At 36.7% G+C, this 14198-nt stretch overlaps 1 protein-coding gene across 16 annotated transcripts in view; it reads left to right on the top strand.

The window, feature by feature from the left end:
* NOL4 (nucleolar protein 4) overlaps window positions 1–3722 on the top strand; it is a 384554-nt gene extending 380832 nt beyond the window's left edge. For all 16 annotated transcript variants that reach the window (XM_058438499.1, XM_058438485.1, XM_058438486.1 and 13 more), the window contains one exon: window positions 1796–3722. In XM_058438499.1, the coding sequence (XP_058294482.1) occupies window positions 1796–1989 (194 nt within the window). In that variant the 3' untranslated portion in view covers window positions 1990–3722. The remainder of the gene's footprint in view (window positions 1–1795) is intronic.
* Window positions 3723–14198: the final 10476 nt, after the last annotated feature.

The raw sequence follows: 14198 nt of genomic DNA on the forward strand, positions 1-14198 counted from the left end.
ACCCTTTCTCAATTCTAGTTAAGGATGCCAATCAACTTGGATTGACAGCAAAAACCATCAAAATGTTACACCTTGTAATGAAATAATGATCGTCAGCCAACCAGATACTAGATAACTACATAGCTGAGAGGAAAACCCTTTCAATATCTGTTATAAATATCTGTCCTGGTACTGGGCTTCTTAAATATAAAGAAAAACAAAACTTAAAGTGGGTTCTTCTGGAGACCACTACTCCTGTTTTAATGCCGTTTTAATCCACTCAGAACTTTCCAAATAAACTCAATGATGTTAATGATTTGCCTCAACGCAGGTTCAGTAACTTCTGTTTGCAAATGTGACATCACACATCTCTCTTCCAGCTTGTCGTGTCAGTCTCATGATTTTGTAAATAGCAGAACAAATGAAACCTAAGTCCTGCTAGAATAATCAAAGCTTTGAAAGGCCACTACAGAAGTGGAAATACATTTCTCTCAGATGTCAGAGTTCTTGTGTGCTAGTCTTGTCTCTGCTCTAATTAAATTCAAGTGAAGCTATTTCCCTCTCATGGGACATCTGTCTCCTTTGTGGAGGTAGAGGGTGGAGGGGGTTGGGTCTTGACCTATCTCCATCATGCTTCAAGGAGAACCAAAAGGATAAAATAGTATCTCTTGTTTTAGTTCACGAAATGAATACCATTATCTGCAAATTTACGCATGTTTAGGAAAAATCTGTTAAAACATTTTCAAGTTATAGAATCATTACAGTTTTGGAACACATGTTTAGTTATGTACTTAGTACTGTTTTATTCAAGGATTTAAATTTAATACTGCAAATTTAATAATTACGGTAAATGCTTAATGTCAGCTAAGAATTATAAAAGTGAACACTTAAAAAATAATTGAAAGAAGTGTCTTCTCAACACAAATGACTGAATGAAAGATTTTAAATAACTTTATAAATAATTTTTAAGTAAAAATTTACAAAATGTTGTCAAAAAGCATACCCACCAGATGGCTTAAATATGTAAGAAAAAAAGCTTTCGGCACATCAATGTGTTTTGTGCAAATAAATACAGAGATGACATTAAATTCCTGAACACTTAAGTCAGTATTCCAAATGTCTAGGTTCTCTGTGGTATTGTTTGCAGTAATCACTTACTTATTGCACTTCTAAAGCAAATTCCAATGTAATATGTCAATGCTTTTAATACTAATCAACATGGTAAACAACATCTGCCTGAAATGAAAAATAATAATAATAAAATACCTAACTCAAGTCCTGGTTGTGCCACTTAAACGTTGTCAAACTCTAAACATATTCCTGAAGTCCTTTAGTCCTTAGTTTCCTTTTTGCTAAGTTGACTAGTTTGTACTATAAAGTCATTAGCATCATAGGTTTTTAAATTGCAAATTGATGGGGTCTAAGATATCTGTTAATGAATGTAACAAATGAAAAATGTTTGTAATTCCCATCGTTATGCTACTATGAGAAGCTTCTACAACATATGGAAGACAGATTTAAAATTGAATTTTTCAAAAAACCCATGTTCCAAGAAAGTTTTCACCATCTCTCCACAGCAAGAGGTGATTTCCAGAGGCTGATTCGGGCATCTGAGAGAAGACCAAAGAGAAGCCACTCAGTTACCATTATATTGCTCATTAATCTTTCTGAGAGTAGATGTATTTGATTAAGGAGACCACTAGCTTCTTGTGGAAGAATTCATGAATTCATTCAACTATAATTTATTGAATGCTCACATCCAAGATGCTGGAACAAATAATATTTATGTCTAATTTTGTGATGATTTTCTTTCTAGGACCCACTGATCTCAGCATGAAGAGACAATTGGCGACTAGCTCAGGATCCTCCAGCAGCTCAAACTCCAGACCCCAGCTGAGTCCAACTGAAATCAATGCCGTGAGACAGCTTGTTGCAGGATATCGAGAATCAGCTGCATTTTTATTGCGATCTGCAGATGAACTGGAAAATCTCATTTTACAACAGAACTGAGACAGACGACCACCATAATCACTGAGGTCTAAATTTGCAGTTTCCACTAATGACGTTTTGATTTCCCAACAGAGATACTTCTGGTCTTACTGCACAGTCTTTTAAGAGAAATACTTTCATTATGCCACGTTGTCCTTGATCCATAAGTGATGTGTTAACGTGCTTCAAAGGAACTCTGACCTCTGAAGTACTTGAGATACTTTAATATGTCCAGCCTATTGCTTTTTGTTTTAGTGTGTCAGCATAAATATCAGGGGCATAAAAGGCTATCTATTCTTAATTCAAGGATAAAACAGAAGAAGCTTGTGGTATAAAACAATAGTTCAAGATCCAGCTGAAATATTAGTGGAATTTGCTACTGACTCATTGGACTGAAAGCTGAAGTATCTGGCAAAAAAAAAAAAAAAAAGCCAAATTTCTTGTTGCTACAGGATATAACAACAATGAAAAGGATCTTGTATTTTAAAAAAATATGTAATTTTTATAAAAAGAAAACTTGTTTTTCATTCAAACTTGTCATTTTTACTTTGGTAACTTTTTCATAGGTCCTAAAAGAAAACTGTTTTGAGAAACTACTGTAAGTACCTTTTCCACATCCCTTTGCCTTCTCCTCTTTCCAAATTCTTTCTACAAAAATAACACTTGATGCTGGAAAAACCCTTGCCTACGTTCTTTCAATCGTCACATCAGGAACTACTTCCAAGAGAAGCCTGCATTTCTGCTCTTATGCTGATCTCAAAAACCCCACTCAACACTGCAACTTTATCATAGCAGTTTTCATCCCAGAATTTTTTTTAATAATGACAAGACATATTGTTGAAAAAAAATCACACATTGGTTTCTTAGAGCTGCTCATTCCTGATTGCCGCTGCTGTCTCCAGGCATCCCGCTAGCAGCACCTGGATGTAGATGACTGAATGTTAAGAGGTTGCAAGTGACAATCTGAAAATTTGCACTCTTGTGTGTAGTTTTCTTTTCATTTCTTTCAGAAATAGTTTCCAAAAAGACCATTACATCTCCTGATATGATTTGTATAATTTTCAGTTCTAGCTAAAAATAATGTAAAGAACTCTCAGCGGATGCAGCTGCAACTTACAATGAACTGTGCCCTCCTATCCCCCATACTTTACCCTTCTTTCTTATTTTATAGTGTGGGATACACATGAGTGATGTTTTCTTTGTGCACTGAGGCAAGCCTATTTTTAAAATATTTAGGGAGAAGTACTTTAGTTCATGCTTCTTATACAACTTTTTTCTGTTGTTTAGTTTTGGTTGGATTACAAATTCTTTGTGCATTCCTGAATTTGCCTTATTTCATGTAAAATTTATGTCATTCAGTTTTTGACAATGAGTTTGAGGCATCAGTGATATTTCTTATCTACTTGTTACATATAGTTTTTCAAGTAATGACTGTGATTGTGACCGAGTAATGTGCACTTTTTCTTGTAACTGTGGACATTGCTATGCTTTTTTCTTCTAGTGTTTCTAGAATTACTGTTCCTTACAATTATGTAAACAAAATACAAAAAAAAAAAAAAACTTTTGTGATACTGTTGGTGAATATAATGTGAAAATCTTATTGAAATATGAGTATTTTGGAAATACATAGCTGCACAAACATCTTTTAAGATGTGGATTTAGAGTTTGCTTATTTAAATGAAAATTCAAAAATTGAGGGCTGGTATAATTTTCTCTGTTTTGTTTGGTTTAATAAACAGATTTCTGTGTTAAAACAATGATTGTCAAACCTTATAAACTTTCTGAAGGATATAATGCTTAATTTTTAGCCATTTACTTTTAAAATCTAAAAGGCTATTTTCTACCTACGTTTAGCACAAAATTGGCAATTCAAATTTATTTCTCAAGAATATCCTAAGATCCCCCAGGGTCTCAACATTCATTCTAATAAAGAATTTATTCCAAGAATGGGTAAGGAAATTAGGAAGCCAAGACTACTTCATTTTATTATTCAAATATGAATAGATAATATTTTTGTATATTTTATTACTTTTTTTTTTCAGGAGTAACCTGTTATTTTTTAGTTCTTCCTGATTTAACATCTTGGACGAAACACGTGCCTGTTTTAAGTGCATGTTTTATACTTTGCCTTTTGCTGTAATAGTATTTAAAGGCTTGGACAGGGTTTGTATTTTGCAAATTAACACTCAGACTTGAATTTAGCGTATATGTCAAAAATTCTTGATGGTTAAGAAGCAAAGGGAGTAAAGAGGGTAAATTCCAACAAGGTGCTCTTGTTTCTATTTCATTTTCAACTTCAATTATAACTCCCACACCCACTCACCAAGGACAAAATACCCAAAATCTTCTGTGTTCAGCACATTTGTTCAAAAGAATGAGTATATTGGGACTCCCATCATTCCTGGGAGAGTACAAAGGCCAAAATGAAGTCCATTTTTTTCTTTACCTGTACCTGAAAAACAGCCTGATCCTTTTTTTACCCTCTGTCACAGCAGAATAAAGAGATCACATTTCTTTATAAAGCATTTTGGAGAAACCGAGTGAAGGTTCATACTCTCATTCAAATGAGGCAATTAAAAAAATAGGAAACTATCATTAACACAGAGATCAAACAGAAGCTTCTGTCACTTCTGCCAGTTAGCTTATCATACAACACCAGTTTCTTGTCACATATATATTATTTTATCATACTTATAAAAAGTGCCTTGAAGTAACCATAGCACATGCAAGCACAAAGTCACTGAATCTTAAATTGTGTAGTACAAATAACAATACTCAGTGAAAAGGGCTTTAAGATATATCAGCCACCATTTAATGATTATTTACCAAGGAAATGCATTTTGCTTCCTTTACTTCTCATAATAAATAACCTGAGATGAGCATAGTCACTCTCCATTCTACAAAGTCGTCTCCAAAAGAGGAAATTAGTAATCAAGAGCACAAAGACAGTGAGAGTTGAAGCCATCCTTTGAACCCAGGCACACCCGATGCCAGAGCCCACCCTGTTGGTCACTGTCATCTGCTCCTTCACAGGTACTAAATAATTAAATTCTGCACTGTATCTTAGAACCAAGCTTTTACACTAAATTTTAGAAAGGTTATATGTACAGATAAATCATAGTTATTTATTAAAAATGCACGTAACTTATCCAATTATTTGACTAAACACAGTTTTATTCTGCTATAGAAGATTTAATTTCCTTTATGATACATTCTTTACAAATATTAAAAGCCACCATAAAACCCACCACTAATGAAAATCAAGTACACAAAGCGTGAAAGGGAAAGGCAGTGACTTTTTATCAATGGGGGCCAGTATTGAATTCTGTAATGAAAAGTAAAAGGGATTATCCAGTTGAACTCATAAAGAAAAATTCATTCACTTGAGGTTTTTGTCCCAGACACTATACAGTTGCTATCCTGCTATTGTCATTAACCCTGACAGCACGAACACAAATATCATTCAAAGATTAAACTTTCTATGGCAAAAATATTTTCTAATTTCATGTGGCCCATGTTTTAAGATGTTTCATAGAAAAAAATTCAAAAATAAAGTAGGTAGACATTATCATATCTTTTGAAGTGTGTTTGGGATGCCGATATTCAGTAAAGTAAATTGAACACAAGCTAATCTACAGAAAATTACTATATTAGTTATAGCTGTCTTCTTTCTTAAAAAAATTTCTGAAAGGACATACAATGCTATTAATAAAGTAACCTCTCTCCAGTTTTAACATCAATCATGTTCAACATTTAATTTTTTCTGATTACAAAAGAAACTTGGGAAGTAGAAGAAAAAAGATAAGAAATAAAAATAAAGGAAGAATTAAATGTCAGCATCTATGGAGAACCATGAGCAACATTTTATAGTGTATCTTTCAGCTTTTGTCTAAAGTGTATATACATATTTTTTTCTGTTTGTTTCTTACCATATGTGGTCTTTTATCATAACCTAATTATATACCATAAATATTTTCCAAATCATCAGGCATTCTTCTTAAATTACTTTAATGATTGTGTAGTGTGACATTATGGGAGTGTACTAGTAATAGTTTTCCATTGCTGCTTCAAAACCCCAAACAACAAATGTATTACATACACCAACCATAGGTTAGGTGTTTCACTGGTCTAAAATCAATGTGTTGGCAGGCCTCTGCTCCTCTGTGACGGCTCTAGGGGAGAATCCATTTCCTTACCTACTCCAATTTCTGGAAGCTGTCTATATTACTTGACTGGGGGCTCCTTCCCCCATCTTCAAAGCCAGGAACATAACATGTTCAAATTTCTCTATAACTCTGCCCTTTTCTTCTTCTTCAAAAACACTTAAGGATCCTTGTAAGTATACTGGGCCCACCTGAGCAATACAGCATACTCTCCTTATACTAAGGTTCATTAATTAGCAACCTTAATCCATCTGCAAACTTAATTCCATAATTTGACATGTAACAAAATATATTCACGGGTTCTATAATCAGGACGTGACTATCTCTGGGGAGCCATTATTCTGCTTACTGCTGTACTTAATTTCTTGTTTTTTCTTTTAAAATCCACTCTGTACCCAGTTGCATTTTTCCATTCATTTGTAGAAAATATCTTAAGTCAGCAGCACAAACATTTATGAATAATTGTTAGCGGCTGCACCTATAATTCTTCTTTTGTATAAAGGGTGTGATCTTTGGAAATTATTTTAATGGTATTTTTCTTGAATGTCTCTCATTCAAATTAAATGTAATAAATAAATATGATAAAAGTGCAGCTAAGTCTTCCAAGGGAAATAAAACAAATACTTCTGGACCTTTTCCTCCACATTGATTTCTTAGAAGGTGTTTCTGCCCAAGAGATTGCCTGAAATATGTTTGAGAAGGCTCCAACTCATTAGGAGAAAAGAGTACATGAGAATCAGAAGCTTAATTAAATTCAGAAAGCAATCCAACCACATTCATAAAACTTCTCATGGTAATTACCAGTGGCATTTTATTTACTCTGAACAATTAAAAGATATATTTAATGTTAGATGTAGTTAGATGACATTTCTTTTAAAAGAGTGTTTGGCAATAACCTACCTATTGAATTTAGGATGATCAACCGAGTTTAAAAATTAAAGCTCTCCCTTGATTTCTTTGCTAAAACTTTTTTATTTCCATATTAAAAATTGTATTTCGTCTCATTTAGTATGGTTTTTTTTCCCCCATTCAAGGCTATTGGCTGAAAGAAGAGAAAATTAAAGATAATTTTCAGGACTACTTTTAATACTATGAGAGAAAAAATACAGTAAAGCATAGACCACACAGACCAAATGCTATTACTAAAAGTGTGAGATTGGCGTCAGTTTTTTCCCTTGAAAGTTTTAACTTCTAATATTCTGTTTATTGGGGAGTTGATTAGATAGGGCTGCCCATGAGAAACGTCTTCTATTTATTTAAGGCCCTCCATCACGGTGATAATATAGTGGCCAGAGATTCCACAATAGATTATTTATTCTTATTTCCTTTGCGGGTAGAAGGATTCAAAGATCTGCTATGAGCCAAACCCATAGAGTAAGTAAACCTCTTAGCTCATTTTAATTTTCATGCATTTAATCATTGTGCATTCTTTCCCTACTATGTGCTGAGCATTGTGCTCTGATACAGAAAAATTATAATTCGTGCTTCAAAGAGTCAACATCTAGTGGAAGAGAGGGACAGAAGGACAGTTGGTATAATACAAAAGGATAAAGTGTAACAATACAACATGCAATGATAGGACTGTGCCAGAAAGGTCAGGGGAGGGTACAGACCCGGTCGTGGGGGCAAAAGGATGAAGGGAGGGTGTAGCTCATTATAAAGACTGGATCATTAGGGAATACCTGGCCAAATGTTGAGCATCTTTTGAGAGAATAGGGGAAAAGAGAAACGTGTCAAATGAAGGATGTTTCAACTGCAGGGGCAACAAAATGGGAGGTACAGAGGAAGCAAGGGATAACAAGTGCACAGTCATTCAAGAAGTTTAGTGTTGCTGGAGGGTAGAGTTTGAGGATAAGAGATTCCTGGAGAAGAAAAAAGGGGCCAGATGGGTACTGTAGAGGATGAAGAGGCACTGACATATTTTAAATAGTGGGGTGGTAAATGTGGGTTGGTCCCTTTGTTGAATATTGCATGATGGCTCTGAACAGAAACTTCTGGAGTAAGATGAAGTAATACTGCATCATAGAACCTTCCTTCCATCACCAAAGTGAAAATCCCGAAAGGGAAAACAAAAATCAAAAATGATTGCATGAGCAGCATACTCACAAGGAAGGAAGGAAGGGTCTTTTTGCTATAAGCATTGTAAATGGGAGCCAGAAAAAGTCAGAAAATGCCACATATTACTGTGACCACCTGAGGGCTCAACAAAAGCAAACCCAATCCAATCTGCTCATAAGTATATATATATAGAGAGAGAGAGAGAGAGAAAATATTCTCAGCCTGTAAGTGGTTTTGGGAAGAAGGATACACGAATTAAGTCTGGCGGGGGAAAATATCTGTGAGAAATCCTGTACCAACATGACATTGGAGGCACCAGTCAGGAGTACAACTTCCTATTGAATTCTAAGATTATATATAGAAATTTGAATTTGACCTTTGGCGTTGGCAATGTCTGCAGCTAGGCTGAATACTAATGAAAAAAAAAGGAGAATAATTGCTTTAGGAGTGGCAGAGGCATACCGTAGAATTCCTGCTGATCTAAGGTCCGGCACTACTTTGCTGTCTGCGTGGGATGCATACAGTATGAGTGATGCAATGGGTCACCTTGTCCCATCTTCCAAAGAAAACACTACCCATGAGGAATTGTCATTTCACTAGTAAAACCAACTAAACTAAACTAAAACCCAACATGAATACCATATCATGAGGTTGCAGCTTCATTGCCAAACTAGTCCTTCTCCTATACCACTAAGGAAACTCTGATACAGTCTTTTTCTTCCAGTCTTCTGAAGGGCCCCACATTCTCTTGGGCTGGCATAATGTCTAAGGCACCCACCCTGCATTGCTGTAGTGGATAGAAAATGTGTGCAACAATAGAATGCTCTGTTTTTAGGGACGCTTTGAGAAAGAATCCTTATAATTAAAGATTTGCCATAAGGTGACATCATTATAATTTAGAGTTGTCAAAGGAGTTGAAAACGTGTTTCCCTGCTCTTATGGTTTATTTTAGCAAGCACAGCATTTATTGAAAAAAAAAATGTTTTATTGGAAGATACTTTAACTATAGTTTCTTTTTTTTTAATTTTTGTGAACTCTTCTCCCCTGTCTGCCGCCCTTTCTTCCTATAAAGTGTCATGTTGTTTCTTTAACTTTTGTGTATATTTAAGGGGCATGCTCTTTTTAATTTACTATTTGTCCTAATGTGGTATGATTAAACTCTGCTTAACATCTCTTTCCCATGTCTGAAATGTACACCTTTTCTTTTCAGGTCAGCAGCTGAAGTGTTGGGTATTTGAGTTCTATGCACAGAGAGCAGAGGCATGGGAGGTGTTTCTGGCACTGAGCTTGGGGCAGTAGTCTCTCATATTCTTCTGCCATTTCACTCTTAGTCCAGAGCTCACTCCACTTGGGCAGGACTATGTGTGATCTGTATTTGGGGATGAGGAATTAGCCTTCAGATTCCCAAATTCCCCAGTCTCTGGGTAGACCCTTAGAAGCTTTGCTTTTGGTAGATGCAATAAGACCCAAATGTGTATTTCTCCTAATCCTTCAACCCTTCCCTTCAGTAGCTTTGCCTGTTGTACTCCTTGTCAGAAGGAAAATACAATAAGACAAGCTGGCCCCTTGTCATGAATTCTGGCCCCTGTGTTGATGAGTGGTGGGGAGGTGGGTCACAGTAGAGGAGAAAAGAAAGAGGAAGAGACAGGAAGGGGGGTGTCCCAGCTGAGATCTGTTTATTTTTGTAGAAAATTTGCCCTGGGTACCACCATCTTCCTGCCTTTACTCTTTAGCCCTTCTTTTCTTGCCAGAGAACACACAAAATGGCAAGTCCTGATTAATTTTCTACTTAGGGAGACCTGTTGTGAGGACAGGGAGGTACTGTATTTTCTCCATCTGGGCCTCATTATTTTACATTGCATTTCTAAGAGTTATTTATTTTATATGTCACAAACATAAACTATCTGTGTTTTTCTACTAATTTCTGATACTTATTGTTTGACACACTTATAATGTTGGAGATTTTTAAACCTAGGTATTTTTGGTTTTCTCTCCTCCTTAACCTGTCAGTTTTTTGTTTTGTTTTTGTGTTTGTGATTTTTTTGTCTTTTTCATAATAAAAAATCATTAAGAAACGCATTCAACCAGGATGTATTAAATGCCTCCAACCTGCAGAACCCCATGCTTCTCTGGAGTCAGAGTTGGGAGATTAGATAGAAAAGAAATCTATGTTTATGAAGGATCTGTAAGTCACCAGTGAGTATTTTGGCACCAGGCCCTGTGCCAACAGCCACTGAACTAGATCTGTTTGTCCATGTGTAAAATGAGAGTAAGCTCTTTCTCAAATATAAAAGCAGTAAACATAAAAGCAGAAGGTTTTGCTATATATACTGAATAAATAGATTCCCAGAGTGCTATTTCTTTTTTGCATTTCCACTTGAAGTTCTCAGCTACATTGTTTAATTTTAGAAAATAAGAACAATTATCTCCACTGGCCACTATAACCAAATGAAGGCAAAAGACATATGAGCTTATTCCTGTATTTGATGGGAACATGCATTTGAGCCCTGCTTTACACTCCTAGGCAGCATAGGACATTCATAAATGCTCCAAAAGTTGCTTACACGAGGTCCCTGTTGGGACTCCAGGTACACTAAAAACAACAAAGCCATAGGTTTATTTTAAAATTTGCACTAGATCTAATTTTCAATCTGCTCATTCTATTTTGGACATGGTCATTTAGCAATGCGAGAAAGGAACATTTGAAAAAAAATAAAGTCTAATAATAAAATTTTCACTCACATTTAAATCCCATGTGGGTTTTTTTCTCATTATTTTTGTTCATGAGAAAAATGAGGCACCTACAGCTTAACCACTTGTCCAGTGTGGCACACTAGTAAGCGGTGGAGATGTGATTTTAGCTCTTGCAGTCCAGATATAGAGGCCATGATTTGGTTACTCTTCAAATACACGTCCACTGCATTCCATGTTTCTATAAGGAGCTCCCACCAAAGACAATGAAAACTGACCTCTTTTCACTGTTTTAACTGAAAAAATAGAGATAATGCAGGATTTACTACATTTTCTGCATTACCAGAGAGGAGTGTCAGGTAACAGTCTGATGCCCTGGACCATAACAGCATGAGAGGTAAATAAAATCTCAGGGCCGGGAGCGGTGGCTCATGCCTGTAATCCCAGCACTTTGGGAGACCAAGGCGGGCGGATCATAAGGTCAAGAGATTGAGACCATCCTGACCAACATGGTGAAACCCCGTCAGTACTAAAAATACAAAAATTAGCTGGGCGTGCTGACATGTGCCTGTAATCCCAGCTACTCTGGAGGCAGAGGCAGGAGAATCACTTGGACCCGGGAGGCGGAGGTTGCAGTGAACTGAGATCGTACCACTGCACTCCAGCCTAGTGACAGAGCGAGACTGTGTCTCAAAAAAAAAAAAAAAATATATATATATATATATACACACACACACACACCCCCCAATATTTTGGGACCCTAAACTCACCATGCAAAAGGGAAAAGTTAAGCTTCAAAATGAAATGGAGCCATGCAAAACTCTGCCCTCCTTTTGTTCCTACACAGGTAGCTGCAAGACAGAAGGCCACATATTACCTCAGGTAGCCTCCCTCATCCTGGCAATGTAAATGCACACCTTATTTTCACAAGTATGGGGAGAAGACAAGACTGAAATCATCCCTCAGCCCACTCCAAGACAGATGCATATTTGACTTTTTCCTCTACTCTATGTTTACTTTATCATATGTAAAATGCAAATTTACTGAGCTAGTGATAGATGCATAATTGACTGTTTCTCTTTCTCCTCGTGCCTGCTTTTTCCCCTTTAAATACTGAAGTTCTCAAAACCCTCTTTGGATCACAGGCCACAGATCCTACTGTAACTTGCATCTCTTTTTCCCAGGTGTATCCTCAATCTTGGCAAAAGAAACCTCTAAATTGATTGATACCTCTCTCAGACACTTACTGGTTTACAATAGCTAGCATTCCTTGTGCGCTACTATGTGTCTACTCTGTTTTAGCGGGTAGAACTTCTTACACCTTTATCATGTTTATGAGGGAGGTAGCATTATTTTCATATTACAGATGAGAAACCTAAAGCACAGGAAGACAAAATTAGCTTTTCCAATATCATTCAACTAAAAAGTAGCAGAAACTTAGCTTCCAGGCTATTCTTCCTCTAACAGTTTATTGCGTATCAGTGAAAAATCCTAAAATTTACATACAGCTTCAACTTATGATTAGAAAACAAAACAAGTTCAACATGAACACAAACACACATGCCAAATCTCGTTTATTCTCTAATTCTAAAATTATACTATTTTAACGCCATTCTGTCTCTCTGATCCTAAACAATTCTTTATCCTAAAGCAGTATTTCTCACAAAGTGCCAGCTGTATTCATTTTGACTAATATTTTATTTCCTTTTTGTGTGGGGAAGGCGAGAGAAGAAGTGTGCGATATAAGCTTCTCTTAATTGTGAAAATAGTTAAGCTTTCTCTCATGACTAGCATAAAACACCCTCACTCTTCAGCCACAACGAATAGATAGCGCCTAGCACTGCGCCAGACACTGTGGGGCTGGGTCAAGCCTCCAGGACAAATTAAGGTAAGACAGCCCAGTAGGCCACAGGCTTCTTCTGTGGGCTTCTACTTCTCTTTCTCCTCATCCTCTTATCGCTCTCACTTCCCCAGTGTGCTTCTCTGGGCACCCAGCTGAATAGTTCAGGCAATGAGAAGTGTCTATGGTGGCAGAATTACCTGGTGAAGGCAGGTGATTCTTGCTTCTCCTTCAGGAGAAGGAGCCCTCACTTTTGTTTGTTTGTTTGTTTTGAGACAGAGTCTTGCTTTGTCACCCAGGCTGGAACACAGTGGTGCCATCTCGGCTCAGTGCAACCTCCGCCTCCCAAAGCAGCCCTCACTTCCTCACTTTATTGCTAATCCACATCCCCTGATGCCAAACAATTCTTTACCCGGAGTAGTATTTCTCAGTATCAGCTGGAGGCCCTAAGGTGCTAGGTGTTAAAATTTAGATGCCGGAGGGCCATCACAGCTGTATCTGAAATCAGAGAGGAGGTAGGTGGAGGTGGGGGATGGGCATAATAATGTAGGTAGCGCACAGCAAGCTCTCATCTTAGTAAGCTAAGCTCTCCCAGGTGATGCTGAGGGAACTTGATGGCTTTAGAAGTTCTAACCTGGACCAGAGAAAGGGAAGAGATGGGCCAATAAGTGGACATGTTTGAGGAAAAATGAAGTGACGGCCTGAGAGCCCAGAATTGAGACATGTTCCTAGAAAGTTATTTTGTGGAGAAGCTCTTAGATCCATGGCTCCTACTTTTTCACAAATAAAGCACCCAGCTCTCTCCCTAGAGACCCCACCCTATCCCTTAGCAGCTCTCCTGTGAGGAAAGGATGGCCCAGACAGTAAATCTCCTCTGGTTTATAACAGAAAACACTGGGCGGTTGGGAGAGTTCCTATCTCTTGGACTGAGTAGAGACATATTTTTGGCACACTGAAAAAGATCAGTAAATGCTTTTTATCACACAATTATTGCTACATTTGGGATTTAAATTCCATTATAATATACTCCATATATAATTATATGTTATTTATATATATTTATATTTATATATTATATTCATTATATATTATATATAATTTATATTTATATATTTATACATATATATTACAATTATATAATTATAGATTATAGCTCTCCACAACTACTGTATGCCAGGTGCTTTACTTGGCTCCCTTGTGTGTTATCTTTAATGTTCTCAATAACCTTCCCAGTTGTTATGATCATGATATTGCAGGGGAAGAGTGTTAGACAGGTCAAGGGATCTGTTTAAAGCAGACATCCAGAATTCACACAGTACTTTGTTTATGTTTTCTGACTGTGAGTCTTTTATGAGCTGTGCTAGGGATATAATCACCATGTTACACTTTTAATGGGAAAAGTTGTTCTTAGTGCCAAAACATGACCCTTAAAAAATGTGCTATGGGAAAGCAGTCCATATGCAACTTGGGGAACTGAC

This window comes from Hylobates moloch, unplaced genomic scaffold (genome assembly GCF_009828535.3).
Source record: "Hylobates moloch isolate HMO894 unplaced genomic scaffold, HMol_V3 SCAFFOLD_5, whole genome shotgun sequence".
NCBI classification, from domain to species: Eukaryota; Metazoa; Chordata; class Mammalia; order Primates; family Hylobatidae; genus Hylobates; species Hylobates moloch.